Source organism: Aulostomus chinensis, chromosome 22, assembly GCF_037954235.1.
Source record: "Aulostomus chinensis isolate RoL2024-O1b breed Wild chromosome 22, RoL_Achi_v1.0, whole genome shotgun sequence".
Lineage (NCBI taxonomy): Eukaryota > Metazoa > Chordata > Actinopteri > Syngnathiformes > Aulostomidae > Aulostomus > Aulostomus chinensis.
The window spans coordinates 13,922,861-13,948,107 of NC_141341.1; the positions used below are offsets into that span (position 1 = coordinate 13,922,861).

The 25,247-nt window shown below is 46.3% G+C and overlaps 2 protein-coding genes across 14 annotated transcripts in view; one reads left to right on the plus strand and one right to left on the minus strand.

Annotated features, from left to right (window-relative positions):
• dync1i1a (dynein cytoplasmic 1 intermediate chain 1a) overlaps positions 1–22,235 on the plus strand; it is a 48,106-nt gene extending 25,871 nt beyond the window's left edge. For all 11 annotated transcript variants that reach the window (XM_086193636.1, XM_086193638.1, XM_086193639.1 and 8 more), the window contains 7 exons: positions 8,977–9,123; positions 11,335–11,448; positions 11,596–11,729; positions 12,791–12,935; positions 16,895–17,035; positions 19,680–19,805; positions 21,653–22,235. In XM_086193636.1, the coding sequence (XP_086049762.1) occupies positions 8,977–9,123; positions 11,335–11,448; positions 11,596–11,729; positions 12,791–12,935; positions 16,895–17,035; positions 19,680–19,805; positions 21,653–21,763 (918 nt within the window). In that variant the 3' untranslated portion in view covers positions 21,764–22,235. The remainder of the gene's footprint in view (positions 1–8,976; positions 9,124–11,334; positions 11,449–11,595; positions 11,730–12,790; positions 12,936–16,894; positions 17,036–19,679; positions 19,806–21,652) is intronic.
• Positions 21,038–25,247, minus strand: part of slc25a13 (solute carrier family 25 member 13) — a 46,984-nt gene continuing 42,774 nt past the window's right edge. The window contains exons 16-18 of one of the 3 annotated variants that reach the window (XM_086193635.1): positions 24,288–24,446; positions 23,716–23,806; positions 21,038–22,968 (exon numbers count right to left, since the gene is read on the minus strand). In XM_086193635.1, coding sequence (XP_086049761.1) covers positions 22,767–22,968; positions 23,716–23,806; positions 24,288–24,446 — 452 coding nt within the window. In that variant the 3' untranslated portion in view covers positions 21,038–22,766. Of the gene's footprint in view, positions 22,969–23,715; positions 23,807–24,287; positions 24,447–24,546; positions 24,622–24,747; positions 25,065–25,247 lie in introns of those variants that run through there. The other 2 variants (XR_015111267.1, XR_015111269.1) reach the window with 2 other exon arrangements.

The window sequence follows — 25,247 nt, forward strand, 5'->3', positions numbered from 1 at the left end:
TTCCCTTCTCTCCTCTGTGCCATACTCGGGGGCTGAGACCCTCAGAGACTAGCTGACTGCTGGTTAGCTTCGTGCAGTGAATGGTAGTGGATGGGCATGCTGCTCTTGTTTCTCTCCTCTATCCTGTAATGACAAAACCTGCCTGGGAAAAATAATGATTGAGCACTCACGTGACCCTTGAACCCTGCCGCTCGATGCCACCTTCAGGAGAAGAAACTGAGATTTTGGAGGGAAGGAACCCTGTTATCATGTGTGAAACTAATGCAGATGACACTGAGGAGAGAGGGAGGAGAGGTGGGAACGGGTGTGGGGGCTTCACGTCTCCTGTGAGACAGGCGAGCCCATATAGAGACATCTTGGTAGTAAAATCATGTGGCCTACCACTTCCTAATCCAACGCTGCCACATGTGTGTGTTGGCCCACCCACATTGATACTGTGTCTGATGTCAGCAGTGCTGCGTTTCCCAATTACGACTCCTGCATCATATACATCACTGTAAATATGGGAATACATCTGCAGTCAGCTTAATGTCTCAGGCATTCCCCTCACTTCTTAGCAGTGATGTTCACTCACACACTGTACTCACATCATTCAAACTGATTTTCTCTTTCTTTTTTTTAAGCGCGCGCACACACACACACACACACGCACGCACGCACGCACGCACACAACCTCATGCTCCGGCAGACTGCACGCTGCATGCAAATGTTTCTATATGAAGTCGACCTCCTCCTCCTGTCTCCATTCAGCTCTCCAGTGTCTCCCTGCACCGTCATTTCTGCTGCTGCCGAAAACCATGTGGTCTTATGGATGTGATTAAAGTTATGCATCCTGTATGATTCAGGAGTTTTTCCATGTGGTTCTCTTGCAAAATATAAGACATCTGACTTTATTAACAGCACAGTTCAGTTCCCACTTATCTGTGGATTGAGAAGGTTTAATTGTAGGCGTTCGTCACTATTTTCATACAGCGTAGCAAATTTTTATCAAAAATGGAGACACAATGGCAGGAGCACGTTGGCATGTGCTTGCTCTGGAACACTTGGAAATTACAGTCTATAAGCTCAAGAGGCATTGTCATTGTTGTTGATTCCTCACACAAACCGCTTAGACAAACACAGACTTACACACATACGGGAATTCGTTTTAAGCAAGAATTTACTGGAAAGATGTGCGCTAGATGAAGTGTTGAATTAGACAGAGCAGGGATGTAGGAATAGTTGCAAACAGTGGAGGGGAAAATGGAGAGAGAGAGAAAAAAGAGCAGCAAGAGAAAGACAGGCAGTTTGGCACCGTTTCTCAAGTCTCCTGTTGGATTTGGATGAAAAGGTACACAGGAGTGGTTAGAGGAGGAGAGAAGGTCTCTCTTTCTCTCTGCAGGGTCTTTTGCAAACAGAGTCATGGCTCTCTAGTTAGCCGCGGATCAGATAGCTCTTAATGTGCGAGCATGTTCTGCCATTTAACCCCCCAAAACCACAGGGCCTGGTGCCTCCCCCCCCTTCTCTCTCTCTCTATACATTCTCCTCTTTTTTCCCCTTTTCACCATTCACCTCCCCTCTTCATCTGGAGGAAGAGAGGAACAAACCTCTCACGTGGTCTCCCCTTGCATCCCCGATCAAACAAACCCACTGTTTACTGTACACATGCAGTGCACGCACAACCGTATACATGGGTCGTATTGGCAGGCACTTACTGTTGCTGTTGGCAGGCCCCCGGAGACGTTTTAGCAGCCATTTTTGTTTTTCCAGACGTGCCCACAGAAGCGGCTTTGGTCTGATGGATGGATAGGTAGATGGTTGAACTGTGCATGTGTATGTGGGTGTATACGGGGGTGGGGTGGGGGGAGTGTTCAGATACAAAAGAATGACAGTGTTGTGTCGCATCGAAGGGTTGGGGTTTGTGGTTGAGGTCTGCTTCAGTGGGGGCTTTATTGTATAAGGCTATTGCTTGTAGAAGGGTTCATGTTTCAGATGGGTTGGTGAGGTCAGACTTCCATATTCCTTGCCTGGGCTGTGTGCAGTGAATGGGTGCAGTAACCATGCTGCCTCCTACACAGTGTTAAAATGTTTTCGCTTTAACCGTTGGTTTGTTTTCTCAGTTGTTTTCGGTGCAGTTTTTAGGAGCAGTATTTTGAAACGATAAAGTTCTAGCACTATAAAAACCTTGTTTATTTGCATTAAATATAACACAGCGGTTTGTTGTCTTTGCATTATCATTTAAAAGTTGGTGTTTTTTTTAAAGAGTGTGTGTGTGTGTGTGTGTGTGAATTTAGCAGTATGAGGATTGCACACAAACATGATTTTGGCAGTGTAAACTGTGTTGTAACATTTCACTCTAATGCAATAGTCATGGTTCTGGTTTGACTAATGCTCCCATGTGGAAGAAACAGATGTGATTGAAATATCAGTGTTCACTCTTCCTTTCCTCTCACTGCTTCTTGCGCTGATTCTTGCTTTTCTCACTTGGGCACATGTTTATGGAACGCGGGGAACACTGTGGTCCTGAAGCTTGTACGCATGAAGTTTGACTCAAATGCCAGAGCAATTAGATTGCAGACTTATCAATGCACTTGGAGCAGCACAAGGGGAACAGACGCTTTTATGCAGGTACATCTTTAAATGTTTGTGTTTTATTCCCCCCTTTAAGTCATTTCAATTGCTTGAGATGTTCCTTTTTACTTTCTATTATGTGCTAGTTAAAATGATGGATTATCACTCAGTAGCTGAAATAAATATGATCAGTATAATAGGAAGAACTTTATGATCCTCTTGGAGACTTGGTGGAGGATGTGTGTGACCCATGAGCGTGTGGGTTGGGTTTGTATTTTAGGAAAGAGGCTGCCCCTGCTGTGGATTCTCGTACTGGTTGAGCGTGCCTCCCCTCATCATGGCCGTCCCAGCCGCTGGACCCATCATCGCCCTGTCCCAGTTGGGTCCAATCTTGTAACTTCACACCAGCCTCTCAAGTGGGCAAAGTCACACCACATTAAAGGGCCCGTTTGACTTGAAAACCTCCACTGAACCCCCCCCAAACCACACGCCTCCCAGTACCAACCCCCGCCGCTACTGTCATATCTCATTGAACTCAGCCATATTTTCATTAGTGTCTCACTGCCTCGCGTCTCTCCCTAGGCCTTTGGCACATCCACAAAGGTTAAGTAGGAGAAGCAAAGAGGAGGGAGGGTAGAGAGAGCTGGAAACAGTGCAGCAGCATTATTCACAGACCTTTGGTGGAACATGTGGAGTGACACTGATAGACGATGCTGCTCTGTGTACAGAAAGCTCAGCAGAGAAACGCCATAACTATGTGAGCAGCAGGAGGGTTAGGACTCGTGTAACATTAAATATCTTCCCCTGGAAACGATCGTTTTGAGTGTTGAATTTTGTGTTCTGTTGTTTTTTTTCCCTACATTTCGTTGAGTCTACACGTCAGAGGTTGTTGTATTTGAATCTGACATGGAGGCCTGTTTTACCAACAAAGGCTCAGTGAGCCTTTATAAAGGACTTCATGAGTGAAACAGTGGGCGAAATGAAAAAAGTTGCTTTGAAATTTCAGCCGTTCCTCGCTTGTCTTTCCTCTCTTTTGCAAATGAAGGTTGCAAGGTATTTTTTCAAAACTCGTGTACATTTTGATAATTTCCTCAGCTACATCTTAAATCAGCCTTCATCGAGTGAATAACTATTTTGATGATTTGCACACTTTGCAAACACTAATTTCATTCCAAACCTCATCATTTTTGATAGGATGCTTATTTTAATGTGCTGCAGATTGCAGAAGTTGTCGCCTCACAACGTCTTAAATACGTCTTCCTTGTTGACAGCTGAGTGGAGGGGAAACTTGTGTTGGAAGTAGAGCAAATGCTTTGATCTTTGAGAAAACAGAACCACAGCGAGCAGTTTTCTAACAAGTAACACAACGCTTAGCCTAGATTCTGTTAGCTGATTTGGGGGAAAAAATTTGAAAGAATTGCCCATCCGCTTGCTTGTATCACACCTCGTTAGAAATTGGTGTAAAATTTGCAAACTCACCAGGGAGCCCTGAGAACATTGTTTTTCATAAACTATGATGAATCCAACGCTGGACAGCTTAAGTGAAAATGAAGTCATGCACGCAAACATGATAGAGAAGATGTAGTCGAAGAGCTCCAGGAAGGAGAGAGAAAGGCCTGTTTGTGTTTTCAGAGCCTCCTCCTCATGCGTTTCGCTGTCAAGCCCTCATTCTTTGCCTGGTGAAATGGAGACTCTGATTGGTATTTCTCCTTCCTTGCCAGAAACCGCGGAGTGACAAAATCCGTGGGGTGTCATAAACGAGCGAAGCCAGAGGGATGGTTGGGTAGGAGGGAGGGAGCTGGAGATGCAGGGATGCAAGAGAAGACAGTCAGATCCATCTGGTCCTGATAAGGGCAGAGTGGAAAACAGATGAGTGCGGTGCGAGTTTGTGTCTGTGTGTGTGTGTGTGTGTGTGTGTGTGTGGTGGGGGGGGGGGGGGTGTATACTGTCTGCTAGGCTGTATCAACCCCCTTCCCCTCCTTTCTTTCTCACCCTGGCACTCTAGCTCCATTTCTGTTTTCCCAAGCTGACTTCAGCAACAGTTTGTTGCCTGAGGAAGCAAAGAAAGAGTGGAGGAGGCAACAAAGGAAAGAGTGTTTCGCTCTCTCTCTCTCTCTCTCTCTCTCTCTCTCTCTGTCATTCCTTCAAACCTCCCTAATCCCTCGCTGGGTGCCATCTTTCATCAGGACCTACCATGTGTGTATTATCCTCTACAGAACACTTCCCATTAATATAATAAGGGCTGCCAGAAGCACTTAGCCTTGTGTGCTTATGTGAGCGGTAGATGATACTGCACACAGAGACACACACACACACACACACACACACACACACACACACACACACACACACAGTAAGTCTTGCCTGAGGAGAGAAATGGAATCCGCTGTTCTAACTGCTAGAATGTTGAACTGCTAAACTTCCACAATTCATCTCAGCCCTGATATACTAAACACACATACACACACACACACACACACCTGCTGCATCCTGGTCGGTCAAAGATGACCTGGCAGGTGTCTTTGACCCCGTGATGCATGTGAGATGAGAAGCTGCCACACAGTCACTCAGAGTTTGGAAATGAGAAGGAGATGGACTCTGGTAAGGAGATGCCAACATGAGAGGTGTTGAGGGTTATTTAGCACGACGTGGTGCTCGTGCTACTGGTCCCGCGACACGAAGAAAAACACATGTGGAGCTGAAGCATAAAAGGCGTCCATTTCTATTTGATTAAAAATATTAGCTGTGAAACATTTATAGACAGCAAAATAAAGATGTGGTCCAGCCATTAATGAATACAGCTTATAATGAATGAGAAGAAAAATAGTGCAGTCAAACACAACACAGCTCCTCATAATTCAGCTCTGAACTCAAGTTATTAATTTCCTACATGACATTCACATTATGAATCCCCCTCTACAGTGTCAACCAACTCCCCCTGAGCTTAAATCATAAACTTCCTTATACCGCGGGACAAATTGATCTTATTTAAACAGCTAATGACACACAGTACATTTAAATAGCATAAAACTCCAAAACACATGTGCTGATGTGACATTTGATTTGGAGCATTTAGGGAGAATGGCTTTAATCTGGAGGCCAAGTCGCTGCTGGCAGACGCCTCAAAGTGCAGCATGTGGACAAAGTTGCCTAATTTTCAGTAGCTCCCTCTCTAAGCCTGACAGCACATGATGGTATAACCTGTGGTTTCTCAAAGAGGGGATTCAGAGTTTAGTCAGGATTTCCCCTCTTAAGATGGGGGACACTGATAGGGCTTAGGAGTTAACCTAACATGTGGAGCAAATCGAGGAGTCTCTTGATTTGATTTGGCTTCTCTTTGTCATTACTCATGTGGGGTAGAGATGTTTATTCAGGCTGATACGTGGCAGAGGAATGAGAGGGAGCAGGGATGTTTCTGATTTGAGTCTTTGTTATGCTTGTGGATATGAGTCTTTACGTTTCATATTTGATGGTGTTGATAGTGCAGTTGGGTCTTGTTGGTGTTCACTGTAAGAATGAAGAGATGGAGGTTGGTGTTTAAAGGTGATCTATACAATAAAACGAGAAGTTGATACTTTTACGGCGTATAAATAATTATCACTTGAGCAGATAATGCCGATTGGGAAGGAGGAGAAGAAAAAGACAACCACGCAGAACACGAATCTGACTTTGTATACTGAAAACCACAAAACACAGAGCATTGTGGGAAGAAAAGGGTGTCAGAAACTCTGCCTGAAAGGATGGGAGCGTCAACCTCCGAGCGAATCACGACGCTGGTCTTTAATTAAATATGCCTGGCCTAGTTGACCTGGTGTTACGTGGTATAGAAGTGACTATTAGAGCCAGGAAAGCAAAGGACAGAAGCATAGATTTGATGCAGTTAGAGGGGTGGTGTCACCCGACGGCATTAGTTGTGTTTTCGATTCCCTTCATTTCGTCGCCTCCTCTCTCCATGTGCTGCTTGTCTTCTGGGTGTTTTGTCTCCATCCTTGGGTGACTGCATCCTGCCTCAACTTCCTGTCATTGTTCAAACATCTGAACCATCCAGAAGTCTTACTCGTTTCACTACAAAGGAGCCCAATCTGGACCAAACCCGTCTTTACAGTAGGTGGGGCCAAATGTTGTTGCTTTGGTCAGAACCGCGGCCAAAGGCACGTTTGACACCTGCTATTATGGTTCGGACCAGAGTGAAAAGTCCAAAGATCCCATGAAGGTGGGTGTGAACACGCCCTCAGACCTCAGGTCAAGTTCACTCTGAAGCCTCGGTGTGTAGATCATTGAACTTGGAGTCGTCACTACAGACATTAATAAGTCAGGAGGTCAAATATGTCAAGGTCACCATCTCAGCTGACCTTCCACGGCTGTGCAACACACACACGTAAACTATTGCAGATGCCTTTTACTATACGGGAAATATTCAAAACATTAAAAACATTTGTAACAACAGTGTAACTTCAATAATAGCCTACAACTTTTTTTTTCTTATGTCCAACCTCTCTTGATGTATATCATCAATGTATCTTTTTATCTAACTGGAAATAAACCTCTCTTAGAGGGCCTCCTTAGGGCAGCCTTATGAGCGACTTTATTTTTACCACTAAAGTTGAGTTTATTTTGAGTCCTGACATCTGAAGCGACTCCCGAGCCATTCCTCTGGAACCAGTGACTCCTCAGAAGAAACCAGAAAGAGAGAGAGAAAGAGCACGCTGTGTTTTCTTTCCCTCTGGTTTGTTTTCCAGTCTCCTTTCAAAATGAATTCGGGTTTGGAGTTGGCCGCTCAGCACATGGTGTGGTGGTGGAAGGGACCGAGAGAGAGACAGTGACTGGGGTGCAGACGGAAATGAGAGGACACGTAATATTCCTGCAGACTTGTAGGTTGTCTCAGGATCTTCCTCATGCTAAATCCAGCAGGGTTCACTTTCACTAACACTTGCTTTTTACCTTGTACAACATTTAGTGCAGGGATCATCAAATGGTGGCCCGCGGCCCACATCCAGCCTGCCAAGCTTCCCATCTGGCCTGCAGCATCTCTCTCTGTACGCTGGATACAGCAGCTGTCACCGAGCCGCTCCGTGCAGCCGGGGGCAGAGTGGCCCTCCAGGGCTCTGTTACCTTGTCACAGCAGGCAGGTAGACAGCAGAGAAAAATGCTCCGAGACCGTCATGACTGTGAAACGCAAATCCCAAATGAAGATTATCTAAGAGCCCAATATGATCGATCAACTCTACTGATGAGCGAAGCTGAAACTAATTCTCTCAAGTCTTATAAATGGAATGTGACCAGTGAGACGCAAGAGAGAGGACAACTTCCGTTACTCAGATTGATGGTATTCATAATCTTTCCACACGCTCTCACTGAGCATTGTGTTCTACTTTCAACATGCGCAATGGTGACAACAATAGACCGGGTAACTGCCAATCATCAGTCAAAAGAAAGGGATTGTATTAAATACACACGTATTAAAAAGTTCTGTATGTGTGTGGCCCTTGGACCAATGTGTTGACTGACCCCTGTTGTGTGAGAGTATCAGCAAAAATGACTCACAACTTTTGTTCTGATGAGAAAAAAAAACTAATACACAGTATCTAAAAACTGAAAACTATCCAAAGACTGCTGCCTAACAAAATGTATGACTATATGGCAAAAAGACTTTATTCACTATGCATGCTTACGTTGTTTTAAATGTGTTTGTTCTTAATCGTGATTTGACCTTATGCAATGTCTGTTGACTTTGTGCTGCCTGTGAATCATTCCTGCATGATTCTGGCGGTCTCCTCAATGGAGGCTTGAGTCTGTCCATGCATCACACCTCGGGCCGCTGCTGTCGCGCTCTGATGCTGGAACATTTTCTCATAACTCCTCAGAATAGATGCTTGGCTGGCTCTTGGTCAGGGAGAACTAGCTGCTGCACCCAGAAGCGCATATGGGACAACCACTGAAGAGGAACCAAAACTCAATAAACACATTGGGAGGTGTGTGTGTGTGTGTATGTGTATGTGTAGGGGGGGGGGGGGGGGTTTAAAGGGTGCGCTTGTCATGATGGAGGCTACAGTGAGCGCTCCAGTGGCCGCTGGGGTTTTGATGCTGTAATGTGAAACGGCTGGGGAAAAGAGGGTTACAATTCTCCTCTTTGTCTGGTCTCCACCCCAGCGTCACCCCTCTCTCCTCTCCCCGCCGGACCCTCACCGCTGCCAAACTCATCATCCCCATTGCCATCTATCGCCTCATGTCTGCCACCCATCATGAAGCGTTGATCACTCTCACCCGCGCTCCATCAAGCGTTACTGCTCTCAGTTCATCTTAGTGTTTTGCTCTCCTCAGCACATCTCTCTACTCTCACCATCTCCTTCCTAGTGGGGCATCGTCCCCTTTCCCACGAACCCTTGTCACCCCAGACTAATACGCCGTCATCTTCTCTCTCCCCAGTCTCCGGTGGTGTCGGTGGGCTTCGCCAGGTTCCATCCAAACCTTGTGGTGGGGGGGACTTACTCGGGGCAGATCGTCTTATGGGACAACCGTAGTCATCGTCGGACCCCCGTCCAGAGGACTCCGCTGTCTGCTGCTGCACACACTGTAGGGGTGCCCTCATGATCACTATGATATACAGCATACACGAGTCTAGTCTGACTCATTGCATTCATGCAGCGTTAACACACATTTGGAAAGACCACATCTGTGTTAAGGTTGTTTTTTTTAATGTTGCTTTTCAAAACAGTCGAGTTATCATTCATTTCTGAAGTGAATTTTTTAGTGGACCGAGAAAATGATGCAAATAAGGGAAAGGGAATGATGCGCATTTCCACCAGTAGCTTTGGAAGGCTGGTGCCAGCTGGTGTCAGCCATGTTACATGCTATCCCAAGACCACGTTTAGGGATCGCCGGATAGATGGCAGCAGCAGATACAGTGAGCCTGGTGTGACATCTGTGTCTCGAAAGCTCAAGAGGTTAGCCTTGCAGCTACGTCTGGATCCTCTCCTAGAAAACAACTTTCTCAGAAATAATAGAATTCCACTCAGACTGAATTGATACTGAACTGTTAGGCACCAGGTAGAAGTAATTTTATCCTAAATGAGTAATATGTGAACCCTGCAGTGCAGAGACTGACAATTCTCACAGAAGAGAGGCACACACACACACACACACACACACACACAAATGCCCTGGAGCAGATAAACTCTAGACATTACTGAAAGCAAAGCTCGGTCGACATTCTCCAATGAACTCACTGACCCTTAACCAATGACTGACCAACATACACTGGCATTATCTTAAGACTCACACTCGATAGTAATCATAGCTACACAGGGTGTGTATACACACACACACACACACACACACACACACACACACACACACACACACTGCCGTCCGTGCTGTAAGTTTAAAGCGGCTGTGGACTCTAATAATGAGGCGGACTCTCTGGTCCAGCCTCGTGAGTCCAGCCAGCTTAGCATGGTGCTGATTGCTGAAAGGATTCTTTGTGTGGCCTGGTACACAAATCAATTACTGGCCAGTAATGGCATGGTTTCACTCACTCCTCTGGGTTTGTGCAGTAGCACATCCCCCAAATGTAAAGTCACCATTAAGTTCACACTGGCCTGTGAGTCTGCAGGATCAACAGGACCACAAAGTATCTGTAATAACGTCATGAAGAGGCTCGGTTCTGAACCAGCTATCAACCATTTGTTGATGTTGCAGGGCCATGTGGTCTCATTGTTGGACTATTCTTTACTCAGTGTGACTAAATCATAGGACACCACTTCATGAGACACAGAACCAGACACAACATGAGTGTGTTTTTTTTACTCCCATCAGATACGAATGACAAGAAAAACTATTCTGCATTTTGTCGTCCTCGATGTTCACATGAGCTTCTATGTCCTCTGCTCTATTTGACCACACAGGAGGTGAATCTCTCTCTCTCTCTCTCTCTCTCTCTCACAAACACACACGGGCGCACGCGCGCACACACACACACACACACACACAGCACTGATAAAGAAGCAGGTCAATGAGAGAACGGAGGATTAGATTGAAGACCAAACTGAGACAATACCCACCACAACATCCCCTCTGACTTTGGGAGGGAAAACAAATCATGGCTGTTTGTGACACATGGTGTGATCATTCAGAGATGTGAACGATTACTTCATGATATTGCAGACCATTTGTTCTCCCTGCTGTCTGAGCGTAATGCTAAAAACATTTCTTCATGTTTTGTATAACTGCAATGACAAAATTTGACTTTTGTTAATGTGGAAAACAGATAAAACTGTTCAAAGTCCTGCATTCATGAACCTACTTCAGTAAAGTACCACGATTATCATTAGTATATATTTTTCACGATAAGCGATATTCACTTGGATGTTGTAATTATTTACATTATAATCTCTCGATGAATAGAAATGTATCAACCTGTCCAGGGTGAACCCCGCCTCTCGCCCGAAAGCTGCTGTGATAGGCTCCACCCCCCGCAACCCTTAACAGGAGAAGCGGTAGAAATTTATCACTGAAGCTTTTATCTGTCATACTAGCATGGAAGCATCATAAACATGTTCTGTTCGATATCATTTTAGATTAAATTTAGGTGCTACTATTACATGACATAGAATATTGATACTGATCTCGTGCTTTTGTTTACAAAGAGGAAAAACTATTCTTACAAGGAGCCAACGTGCCCTCAACACAGAGCGGCCATGAATGACAGTGGAATCCTCATCAAACATCTGTTCTGCTAAATAAATCTGTCTCTTTCCCCCCTCTGTGTCTGGTCTTCGTCTGCAGCACCCTGTGTACTGTGTCAACGTGGTGGGCACCCAAAATGCCAACAACCTGATCACTGTGTCTACAGACGGCAGGATGTGCTCTTGGAGTCTGGACATGCTCTCCCAGCCTCAGGTGCACGACACCCTCCTCCCCCAGCACGCTGTCTCATAGGACGCCTCCTTCAATGACTCCCTGTCAAGATAGATGCAACCGTGGTTAGAATGGTATTTCATAAGTGGATATGACATAATACGTGTATATTAACGTGTGTGTGTGTAGGAGACCATGGAACTGGTGTATAATAAATCTAAACCGGTGGCGGTGACAGGCATGGCCTTCCCAACTGGGGACGTTAACAATTATGTGGTGGGGAGTGAGGAGGGCACTGTGTACACTGCATCCAGACATGGCAGGTTGGTGGATAAACACACACACACACACACACACACACACACACACACACACAGTATTGGAATGTCTGGAATACAGTGAAACTGAGCTAATAATTAATTACTTCTATTAAGACTTTTATTTTCGTTGTAAAAGTTTTCTCAAATGTTACATTTAATGATTGATGACATTTGCAGATTTTCTCACGCATTTCAGGAAGTGAAATATGAACTTCGTAATTCTATTTTTAACATTTAAAAGTCAAAGATTTTTACCCAGTTTATCCGTGTTTGACCATTGCATAAAACAGGACATCAAACAGCTATAATGAAATACATTTGACGTACCTCTCAGGATTGATACGACCAGCCTGTGATCCGTATATGTACCAAATCTCACATGACAATATCGATCGGGACGCACGTCGGAGGTTTGGTGCAGGAAGAGCTGTGTGTCAGAGGACGAGACAAACGTGGACAACTGTGTCTCCACCCTTGTTAGTTACTAGGCGCTGTTATCAGATGCTCAGATATCCTGCTTCCTGGACGCTGGTGGAGCGTCGTTGGTCGCCACCAGGTCTCACGCCGCTTGCTGACATCATCAACGTTCGATAAAATGATCCATCCATATATAACGTGGCTTTTTAGCTGCAAAAAAACCACACTGCATGTGCTAGCTATTTTATTTTATTTTTTTGTCATTTAAAGAGTTTCACCTAATGAACTGCTTCCTGGTCGCCACGGGGACCAGGCTGGGCTCTCCTGCATAATGCAGCACCATTGTACACCATCGTGCACCTGTTGAGAAAATACAACTTTTGAATTCACATGAAAAACAGCTCACAAATCCCTTGAATAAGTCAAAGGGAGACCACTAGGAAATGAAAGAAGATGTTGAACAAGCCAAAGTGCTTCAGAATCGTGAAATAATCACTGATTTTCACACTTAATGAATTAGATGATTCCCCCCCCCCCCCCTTTAACTTGAGGAATTCTGCGTTTCCCTCTGCTCTTATCTTTAGTGACTGAAACCGTGTGGAAGTGTTGTGGTTCCAGGTGTAACCTACTGGTCTCTCTCTCTCCAGTAAGGCAGGTATCTGTGAGATGTTCGAGGGCCACCAGGGGCCGGTGACGGGTATCAGCTGTCACAATGCAGTGGGCACCCTTGACTTTTCCCACCTTTTCATCACATCCTCCTTCGACTGGACTGTCAAACTCTGGAGCACTAAGGTTGGTATTTGTGTGTGTGTGTGTGTGTGTGTGTGTGTGAGAGCGAGAGAGAGAGAGAGGTGGGGACTTGTGGGGGGTTGATTGTAGCGTAGACAGGTTGCAAAAAGAGAAAATGTGTGTGAGAGAGAATGAAGTGGTGAGTTGGGAGGAGAGTGCACTGGAGGTCTGGGAGGCAGCAGGCCGGCTGAGGGCTGTTGCTGGGTGGATCTTGGTGGGTACGAGACGGAGCAAATGGACACAGTATTATTGTCCCGTATTATTAGACGAAGCGGCTGTAGCACTGATTACTGGCCAGTTAGGAAGGAGGGAACCTTATCATTCTGACCTGAAATTGAGCCTGCCAGCTGTTAACACCTGTTAATAAAAGTCTGCACTTTAAAGGCTGATCAATAGCCGGTGTATTGGTGATAAACCGACCAGCTTGACAGCCTCACAGGGAGCTGCGGCTGTACGGTTGTGACTTGGAGGAGAAATCATCCTCCACACAAACAATGGTGTCATTTATCGTCAGCTTATGATTAAACTTGTTGCTTCATTTTTTAATTTTTTTTTTACACAATTAATTCAGAAATTCCCCCCCTCCCCCAAGGCTTTGTTTACACTGTAAGGGATCAGACTTCCGCGGTAGATCGGCCTACTTGAAACCACTCGGAGAGCATTTCCTTAAAGGAATAATAAACTAGCTACAGCTAAAAGAGGCCCGAGAATCCACCATGAACAAATCCGATTTTAATTTCGTTCCAACAAACATCAACCCTCCGACATCGCTCAGTCGCTGGAGAGCTTGAACAACAGACTGCAGCAACAACTTTATGAGATGCTGAACAAGAGTTTTAATCAGTTACATCACCTATAAATTGAAAAAATTGTATTCGAAGTCAAATACTTGAGTTGTAAAGATTCTCTTTGAATGACTACAGAAGAAGATATCAAAGTAGAGTAGGAATAAAATGGGGTTGTCAGCAGGGGCTGCAGTCGTAGTAGAAGTATCAGTGAGGGCCAAGGGGAAGGATTGAAAGAAATAAAGAGAGAGAAGCAGAATGTGAAAGACTCAAACATCTTGCGGTTCACGGTGGACGTTGATGCTAACAGTGACGGACAGAGAGATCAACATGAGCAGGGGGTCAAACAGCAAACACAGGCAGAAATCAGAGCCGAGCTGTTGAGAGGGAAGAAAATCCATAATGTATAGTGGATAATATGCAGGATCCAGTTCCAGCCTCCACACTGAGACAGGTAGTAAAGATGTTTGCATGCAGACAGTCCATAAGTCTAAGGCGAAGGGTCCCGTGACACATATTAAACATTTCTGTGGATTTTCATCAGGAACGTGTGTTATGTTTCAGGATTTGGGAATTCCCTTTCCTTTGAGGGGCACCGCAGGAATGTACGTCTGTCTCTTATCCCACCTAACCCATATTTGTGTGTGGGCAGGCCGAATACCTGAGTGTGTGTTTGTGTGCGCAAACATAGACGCACCACACACGCCTCACCTTAAGCAAGCTCCCTTTGCTTACCCAAAATCCCCCTGGGGAAGGGGGGGTTCGGCTGCTTCCCGCCCACCAATCACAGCCGTCACAACGACACAAACTGGCGTCCCACTCTCCCCGCGTTCACACGTTCCCCCTCACAGTTCAAAAAGGGCCGTCACACAGAAGCCTGCTGGTGTTTTTGTACACAGCGGTGCAAATATTGTGGTTAGTGAAAGTATTTAGAGTGTGAAGACGTCGCGCCGGCTGGGAGTGGGTTTATGATTGTGCAGAAACCGTCTCGCTCTCTTGACCCCAAAACCAGCGCCTGCAAAGTGATGGGACAGAACATTATCATTCCACTCCTACTTATCCTGCGACTTAATCAAGGACCCAGACGACTGTCAGGTCAGGTGTTTTGTTCAGGACCAGGCAGATATTTGAAAAACATGGGTGAGGACTTCAGGCTGATGTGTGACACACTGTGACGAGACGGCGCTCCTCAGTGTGCTCGCTGCATCATTAACATTGAGAATGTGGCAACTACGGTTCATCTCTTTGCGGTTGCGTCCTCGTGGGTCGCGTGGGCACGAGTCCCGGCCTCGACCAGCGTACCTGCGCTGGTCTCCTCCGTTCACACCTACCACGGGATCCTCAACTTCTCAGCGCAGCAAAGATAATGACACACAGTTACTGAAGGTGTGGCGCCGCCAGGATTAAACTTGATTTTAAGATTAGTGTGAAGACTCGCTGCTGCTGCTGATTTACTGAAATCACAGTATCATGAAGACAGAAGATAACAGACGGATGACAGTAAAGTGGTAGTTGATCACCTGAACAATCAGTCGCCTCAAAGAGGACTGTCTTCTCCTCATCTGCTCTCTTAAATCATGCCTTGCTGGAATTTTAGGACCTGGTGAAAGATTAAGCAGATTATTATCATTCAAGGGGGCAGGCCTCATGGAAGGTGCGATATTTGTTCAAGAATGATGAAATTAGCCTTTTTAAATTTGTAATTAACTGTGGTAGCGCCACAGAGATGCTGCTTTTACATCAAAGCTTGAATTAAAATGAGAATAATGCTCAAAGTGTAAATTCCCTGTAATATAATTCATAATGCAATGTCAGTCACAATAAGCGCCATTCGTAACCTCACAGCTCTAGACAGTCGTATCGTGTCTGCTTACGTCGCAGCACACATACATAAACTTAAATAAAACAAAGGCTTTGGGAGTCTGGAAACTTTAAGTCTTAAATAACAGTCGGACCGCAGCTCTCAGCGCAACAAGAAAGAATGATGGAGAGAGAGAGCGAGCACATTCTTTCGTTTGCTCCTCCAGCCAACCTGTCTCCTCTCCTCAACTCCTCCCACTTTACCTGTGGGGAATGCAGTTGGTAAGCTTCTGGAATCCTACCACCTACTCAGAGATGGACGCACGCGCGCGCACACACACACACACACACACACACACACTCAGAGATGGACATAGACTCACACTCTAAGAGCAGCTTTATAACCATTAATAGGAATATCAAGGCAGAGGGCAGACACACACTGGGGTCAATGCTTTTGACAAATTTGAAATCCAAACTGATTCATTGATCCTCCGGCACCAGCAGAAGCCATCAGTTGTTGGCTGGGTTTGAGAAGGGCAGTGCTCCCCCGGGGTCACAGTTCAAGGGCCAGCATCATGCAGATGACCTTAATCCTCCGAGTTATTAGTAACCTTTGAATGATATTATCAGCTACTTCACAACACCAGAATCTGCCAGTTCCACCACATTGCTGGGAGTGTCTCCAGTTTCGTCCACCAGAGAGCACTGACAAGTTTTGTGTAATGTAGTCCAAATTCTTTCAGGACCGCTCTCAGGGATCCTCATTAAAGATGGCGCTTCTAGGTCATAGGAACAGTTGGAAGAGTAATTTGGGGTTCAGTGTCCTGCTCAAAGACACATCCCCATATGGACATGAGGAGCCGGGGCCAACCACCAACCTGCTGAGACCAATGTGCTTCAATATTTAATACTTTCAAATATTAATATCTACGTCAATCACACACACACACACACACACACACACACACATCCTGTTTCCAGAGCCTCTTCCTCTGTGTCCACGGTCCGCCCCTGCTCTTGGTCTCATCCCGTCCCATCTCTGTCCCAGACAGCTGTTGTGCTGAGGTTACAGTACACCTTGTGGAGGGGCCCTGCCTTTCATCTCTCCCAGCAGTTTTATGGTGCTGTGTGAATGTGCGAGGCTTTTTAATTAGGCCCTGCACCCAGACAGGCCCCAAGGCTGAGGCAGCGCCACTCTGTCTGACGCTCACTCGCTCCAGTCCCTCTCTCTCTCTCTCTCTCCCTCCCTCTCTCTCTCTCTCACCCTCCCTCTCTCACCCTCCCTCTCTCTATCTCTTATGTGTCATCTACTTTAATCCCTAACTCTTTTTCTCCACACACGTCATCATATCTCAACTAGTCTCTGTTTTTCAGCACAACAAACCTCTGTACTCATTCGAGGACAACGCCGACTATGTCTATGATGTCATGTGGTCACCTGTGCATCCTGCCATCTTTGCTGCCGTGGACGGCATGGGCCGCCTGGACCTGTGGAACCTCAACAATGACACCGAGGTGCGCATGTTTGCCATGATGGGTGCTCCTTAGTGTGTGTGTGTGTGTGTGTGTCCCCTCAGGGCCTGTTGCTGAACCCTTCCCTCCCACAGCCCCTCTACACATGATTCAAGATTCCCCCGTGGGCGTTTCCCAGAGTCCCAGCTTTAAATCACACTGGGTGACATCGCCTCATCCTGGGTCCCACCCCTTAACATTCCTCCAACCTCTATTCAAAGTTCATGCAGCCTCAGGACCCCAACACCTCATCCCATCTCCCTCCCACGTTCTGTCCCTTGCTGAAGAGCACAAACGTGCTGGAGACCACAAGCACAGCGCCACAAGTCATCAAAAAGAAGGTTAAAGCCTGGAGTTGAGTTTCCCAGCAACACCAAAGACTTAAAATACTAGTGCAGTGCCCCCTGTTCGAGGGACGGGGCCATGGGCTGTGTGACAACACCAAACCCCGCTGATGACCATCTCAGGCACTCATTTACGATCTGACTTTGATTTCTATCTATGCTGACTGTTGTCTCAGTTGTTGACTGTCATCTCCCACCCTCAAACCTGAGACCCACAACCTCAGCATTACACTTCCTCAGGACACCACCCACGCGCTCGCCGTGTCAGATGCTGATGGGGTTAATTGATTAAATCGAGTCAAAGAAAGACAGGTTCTACATGCAAGATTATTATATAACATAAAGTAAGTCAAAGAACGGTTTTGGTCATCTTATGAGCAGCAGATACCCACAGGCGTAACATCAGCAGGTTCACCTGGCCTTCGTTAATGTTATGAATTACACCTGTTTACCCTGCAGTGGCCTGTCAGACCTCCTCCAGGGCATTGTTTACTACAGGCCGTGTTATCACCTTAAGAAACAGTTCAACATTTTGGGAAATACTCAGTGTGATGTCACATGACCTCTAAATCGAGAGCACAGCAGCAGGTTAGCTTAGATTAGCACTGGACACCTGCTGACGCTCAACTAATAAAGACAAGAAAAAGGTGACAGAGGGACATTAGCAGGGAGCCGTGACTTGCTCATGCTAAGCTAAGCTAACACAACAGCTGTTGAAGGAGAGGAGGAAAGTTGCATAAAGTGAAAGCAACTGAGACTGTTCGTGTGATGTGGGAGTGAGTACTAAACCTTTCATCGCCCAGGTAAAAAGCAGGGATAAAAGGATCCTCCATTCTCCCGCTCTCTTGGTTTCCATGGCGACAACACCCACAATGCCTTAATACAAGTCTCTGCAGATGCTCTCCTCCCTCGCTCATAATGCTCCATTTCTTCTGGTCCTTTCAAACACACACACACACACACACACAGAACTCAGCTTACCTTTTACGCTGCATTGTCTTGTCTAATCTTTTCCACGCTCTCATCCGCTGATGTCATCACCAGCGGCGGGTCTTCCCTCTGCCGCGCAGATGACGAGATTCCCATGGTTTCCTCAACAGGGGCCTTTTCTCCACCAGAGGAAGAGTTCATTATCGATGGTCTAACTCAGCTAACAATGTACTTTATGAGAAACATTTGCTCTCACACACACACACACACACACACACACACACACACACACACACAAATGGATGAACCAACACATGCACACACATTCACTCAGACACAGTCTAATAGCAACAGACTTCCATTGTTGCCATCATATTAAAAACACACAGTCATAACAACATTAACAGAGAAGTGCGGAGCGCCTGTTTCTCATTTCCAGCGCGCACACACACACACACACACACACACACATACAGTCAACTGAAAGTGCTCCATCCAGATCCACTGAGGTGCAGCAGTGTGAGCTAGCAGGCTAATGGCAGCCAGCCTGTGGTTAGCGCTGCTTTAAATATGCAGGCTGCGTGAGGCGACACCATGCCAAGGCCTCTGTCTCCGCTGGTGACATGTGTCAGACTCGCCTGCCACATGTCACCGACAGTTTATGGAAACACTGCAGATGTTTCTCGCTTCTTTATTTTTTTCCTTTTTTTTTTTTTTTTTAAAAAGGTGCAACATGAGCGCGGATGTTTACTAAAGAGCAGCTCAGCGTAGCCACAACAGCATACATGGACATGGCTGTGGTACAGTAGGTAGCCTTGTGAGTCCACGTTTGAATGAGACGCTGTAAATTTGACGGCTATGTTTGTCTAACCTCCAGGGTGTTTGGATAAAGTTGCACTTTCTTAATTTATTCTGTCAATTACACTAATGACACAGTGCTCTTCTTTTCCAATAAATATTAAGAATAACTGAACGAGGATTAGGTCATTAAATACTGACTCAAGGTACACGGTGTTCATCTTTATGTCACATTTAGAAATGTAATGTGCATTGGATTCGAGCGGTTTAGGACCTCACGTAACTGGTTTGGAACTGACTCACGTTCACATTTAGCAGGCTGCATTTATCCACAACTGAAAGAACAAACAGAAGCAAAAAAAAGGGGGGCCTGTTTTTTCCCTGCACATGGCATGTAGAGATACCTTTGTGTTAAACTTTGATACACTATTTTCACTTATTTTCAATGGGAAACTTAACAGGACAATTCAGTTTGGCCAGTTTCAGTTTGCTCGTCACGATTTGCAGTCTTGTTCCGGAACGTTCCGCGTTGAGTGTATAAATGGGCTGTAACATCGTCGTTCTTCATCCACCAGGTACCAACTGCTAGCGTCACCATTGAAGGGGCGTCGGCGCTCAACAGGGTCCGCTGGTCGTCCGGAGGAAAGGAGGTGGCTGTGGGGGACTCAGAAGGCCGGGTCTGGGTCTACGATACTGGAGAGGTACTGATCCTGTTTTATGCACATTTCCTGTAGAACAAAACCATTAGCTACAACTCATCAGTCCAGCTCGACAGCGAGGTTCTGGGACAATGTTCCGTTCATATTCTCCACTGAGGAGTTGACTGTCAGCCATAATGTCGTAACCGTCCAACCAGCAATCAGACAAGTACAACAGTACCCACAGTCCAGTATTTAACTTTTTTTCCTTCCCTTGGGTCTTCTGCCCAAATTAACATTACCAATTCCCACCACCAAACAGCAACATGTCAGATCGGTGGAGCACACTGTTGCTATGGAAATGTTTATTTTACTCATCAATGTCAGCCATTTAAAATTTCCTCACAATCATTTGAGAGGAAGCAGGCTGCAAAGACATGATCACCCTTTTTGATTCTGGTAAAACGACAAACATCCAGGATCAGGTGGTCCCGACGTGTAGCGACGTTGGGTCTGAAATATTGTTCGCAATGCCTCCTGGGATGAGTAGTTCTTTAAACCTCACGATAATTACATACACAAGCTTGTACCCTTTGCCATTTTTTTAATCAAATGTTACTGACTAAATGCTTGGTTCAAAGTTAAAAACTCATAGGAGGAATTTCTGCAACATCACTGGAGAAAATGAACAGGGTGGAAAAGTAGGCGGTGCCTGTTGAGGTCTTTAATTCCTCCTTTGAGTCCAAGTGAAGCTGCAGTGGCAGGACGAAAACTGACTGGGATCAGGACCTACAGAGTCGTAGTGACCCCTGTGATGTTTCATGGATGTTTGGGTCTCTGGTGAAAGACGCGCGATAGACTAGAAATGAAGTACTTTTTGTTTTGTACAGTAAAACCTCCACAAGAACCACAGCAGACCATTTTAGGTCTGTGAGCTCTGTATGTTTATTTAACTGTCAGCATCGCCATGGATGGATGTGTTTGATGCGCCCCCCCCTCCCTTCGTATCCCAGTAAAATGGCCTCCACATGACTTTGCCATCACCACAAAGCAGCCAACCACTCTGCCTGTAGGTCCTATAATGTTGGGAGGAGGGCCGTTTGGGCTCTGGTTAGGAGCCCCATGTGTGGGCGCGTTAGCCTAGCCACGCGGCTAATTTTAGCAGGGTTTTGTTGTGTGGTAAGTGGGAGAGAGGCTCGGCTGAGCTGGTGGCCTCCACGCTGGATGGATGGTAACGAAGAGTCATCAATAAAACAGAGCCCATTTGAGAGGTTTATGACTCCAAAGATGTGTGTGTGTGTGTGTGTGTGTGTGTGTGTGTGTGTGTGTGTGTGTGTGTGTGTGTGTGTAGGGGCGGGGGTATTGAGAAACTCCCCACATGGTCTGTAGCTAAAAGCAGGAGTGTCGAGAGACGCCAGCAGCTCCATCCAGAGACGTGCGGTCCTCAGACCAACTCTGACCTTTGAGAAGCTTCCAGGAAACAAATAGCTTTATTTCACTCTTTACAAATCAAATTATTCTTTGATGTCTTTTCTGATTCCAGTTCAGATGTCGCTGCATATCAGCGTCTGTGGTTTAATGTTACTGCTTTTCTAAGACAGCATAAATTCAGGCAGCGTGTCGATGATGTTCGGGTGCAGCCCCCCCCTGCTGTGGCCAGCCTGACTCCATGGGGGGGTTGGAGGGTTCAAAATGGCTGCATCCCTCCCCCTGGTTCCTGTCTAATTACAGCCTGGCCATGCAGAGCGGTTGCAGACAGCTTGGGTGGTGGCCACGGCTTCTATCCCACTCATTCTAGCTTGTTCTCTTAAAGAGGAAGAACCTTCAGGCCTCTTTGACCTGCGTGGTGTTATAGAATGGCGTTCTCACACGTGTCCGTGTTCCTGAGTCACTATGCTGTTTCACTCCAGCTGTCCGTGGCTCACAGCGACGACTGGACTCGCTTCCCCCGAACACTGATGGAGATTCGAGCGAACAGAGCGGACGGCGAGGAGGAGGGGCCTATGGAGCTGGCTTCATAGCACAGGACTCAAGCCTGGGGTGCTTTTATCAGTGTAGCATGTGCTTCACTTGAGTGTCCACCTTAAACACACTGGCATTATGGTATTTTAAGGCTAAAGTCTACTGGTTTGGTGTTCTGTATTTATTTATTTTCTTCCAACTCGTGAGCCTACAGTATAACGAACAGCCTTACCATGATGATGTGTACTGTTACGATGCTTTGCACTACCGTGAAAATCTAGCAGGGTCGTAGACTAGTTATTGTCATTTGTTTACATGACGTCAGGTTCACTTCTTTTCTCTGTATTCTACCTGCATGCCGCACATTCCAGATGCATAATCATGAGTTACGATGGTGACGTGATCACTGTGTCCCAGAGTGAGTTTGTTGGTCTTCTGTTCTGAACAAGAGCTGCAACTGTACATTCTGTGACAAGGAGTCTATTGTAACGCAGAGTGCTTGCTATTAAACCGGCTGTGTTTGCTATTAAAGCGCTGCTGATCAACCGCCGTCTCACCTTTGTTCCTTCTGATGGGTTAAAAACACAAACATGCAGTCACTTTGCTAATGTAATGGTCTCTTTACTCTGATGTTGCTGCCGTACGTACAGGAAGGCACGATGATTACACTCTACATCCATTGGCCTACTCGCTGCTGCCAGCTGTCTGTGGACATGTAGGAAGTCCTCCCTGCTCATACACATTTGCTCAAACATGAACTATATAGAAGAGTCCTTTTCAGTCTGGTGGTGTGCTTTCAAGCATAAAGCAACAAAAGGAAGACTGGAAGAACGTCAGAAGGTTCTAGATGGTTCCAGCTGTGTGATCACCTGCCAGCTCTTCTGCTGTGTAACGCACTCGATGTGCCTCACACCAAGTGGCTTTGAAATGAATTGAAATGCTATCACAAAGAACGCATCTTTGTGGCGTCCACACTAACATTCCACACAGACTACCATAGATACTAGAAGACGAGAAATAACTAGACAAATGCTACAAAAGTCGGATGTCTGCATCCTGCGTTCAAGGGTCGCTCCCATTAGAGGGGGCTGCTGCCGCCGCCGCCACTGCCGCCGCCACTGTGTACCGTGGAAGATGGAGTCCAAACTTACTCTCGATGCCAGCAAATGTGGCCAGAGCCAACCTGAAGCCTCCGATGTGGTCGGGGTTGGGCGCCGGCAGGCTGATCCGAGACTTGGGGGTGGGCTCGGAGCCAGACGGCTTTCTGTGGTGAGGGGAAAGAGCCAGAGGCACGTTGGGAAAGGAGAAGGTGAGGGGGGGATTAACGGAAGGTGCAGTGGAAGGAATCATAAACACAGCAGATGATGAGTTAAGCTAATAGCAGGAAGGGATGATTAAATCTAACGTTACTATGAAACACTTCACACAATCAGAAATTGGACAGTTGAGGTTCTTTCTGTCAAAGATGAAATAAATCCCTCATTGATTTCACGCCGGGCGACTCGCTGACTCGCGGACAGTAACAGATCAACTTGTTCCAAACCACATGGAGGATTCTCCAGGTCTGCAACTGATTTGAGCTGACGGGGCCTTTGAGACGGGGAGAGAGAGAGAAGCCGCTACAGGAAACAGCCATGACACGTGCTACATGCTGTCCGCTCAAAGAAGCGTTTTCTCAGTTCACTGGACCAGTTTCACTTTAGAGGATGAGTTGATTCTTCTGGAGGGTGACCTAGTTTGAGGTGGAAAATGAGCTCATTCCCAGAAGAAGAGGAATTAGATGGACGACCATGTCAGACGTGTGCTGTCTGTCCTCATCAAAGTGTTGTAAAACTCAAATTTTGTGGAATCAGGTAGATGCTAAAGATATTTTCGGGGGACTCCAAAAATCCCATTGAGTTTTGGTCAAAGGATCTCACGCTGACGTGAACCACCGGCTGGGCTGCTGCGAGCAGGCAGGCTGAAGAAATTATGCAGCTAAGAGATTTTAAGTAGCACAGATGAAACTTACTGTCCTCCAAAGTCAATATAGAACCAGCGCTGCAGGAGTTCATAGGTCACCAGGGTCACGCCAAACTGCGGCGAGGAACGAAACACTCGTGCTGCGGACAAATAAATGTGGCAAAAACGTGTTTCACGCGATAATGGTGGCATAGAAGAGTTATTTGTTACATGATTTGGATTCAGCTTTTGTTTCTGTGTGTAAACGAAACACGTACAATGAAACGTAACCTCCGACAACACAAAGTGTAAGGTTGAAGAAAGTTTGTCTCGCCATTATTTACTTCTAAAGTGTGTGAATACGAAAAATGTCAAATAATTAGCTTGCTCTGTTTCTGTTTTGTATTGTAAAATATTTTTTGCACAAACACGCACCAAAAAGACACAATAATAAACGTGGTAGAAACCACGCCCCCTTCACGGCAGATCATCCTGATGGCGAGCAGATACAGATGACGCCATCAACTTGGCAGATACACATAAATCTGTGTATGAACCATATCACATGACACTGAGGGAAGGGGTTTGGTCTTCATCACTACAGTTGCGCTCATCATCACGTGTTGGCCTCAGTAAACGTACCTCCGGCTCCTTTCCAGAGAGCTCGGGGGCCCTCTTCCTGGAGAATTTTCCAGAAGCAGTCCACCAGGCCGCTGTAGGTGGTCTGGCCGGCACGCGCTGCCACCTGTAGCCTGGTCTTGATCACGTCTGCCGGGGTCACCAGAGAGGCGGCTGGCATGCCTGAAGAGACAAATGTTCAGTGGTTTCATTAAATGTTTCTAAATAGAGCGAGAACATAACATCAGCCTGGACAATTGAGACGCCATCGATGGAGATCCTACGTGTCATCAAGTGCTTCTTTGTTCCCCTTTAGAGAGAGAACGTCATCTTGGATCTTGACCATCTTGCAGCAAGTCTGACACACACACACACACACACACACACACACACACACACACACACACACAAAGTAGCGGCCAGTTCTTATTACGTCAACATCAGCCAATCCATACCACCAGCAAGGCCATTATTTAATCTCTACCTTTTTTCTTCCTTTCCTCTCTCTCCCACTTTTCTTAGCGCCGTCTGAAAGGGGCCAGACAATGGATGGTAATGAGAGCAATGCACACTGTGCCCCGTGGGCCTGCCAGAGCTGCTGGTGGACTGAGGGGAGGGACTGCGAAGCCTCCACTTCATCCACTTCAGGCCTGAATGGGCTCAATCATTGATGGCTGGGTCATTATCATCAACTGGCCTCTCCACCATTTACTCTGACTTCTTGGTTTTTGTAACGGCCAAACGAGCTATTCAGCAGGCTTGATCAACTCAGCGTTAGCTAGCCCACCGGAGGAGGACCACCTGCACCGAGGAGAGGAGAGGAGAGGAGAGGAGAGGAGAGGAGGAAAGGGAATTAGAGGAGAGGAGAAGGGAGGACAGGAAACAAGGAGAGGATGTAGTGCTGACAGGTTTGTGCAAAATAACTGATTAGTGCACTTTCTTCAGTTCTACAGTTGTATATTTGAGCTTTTAAATGACAATTAT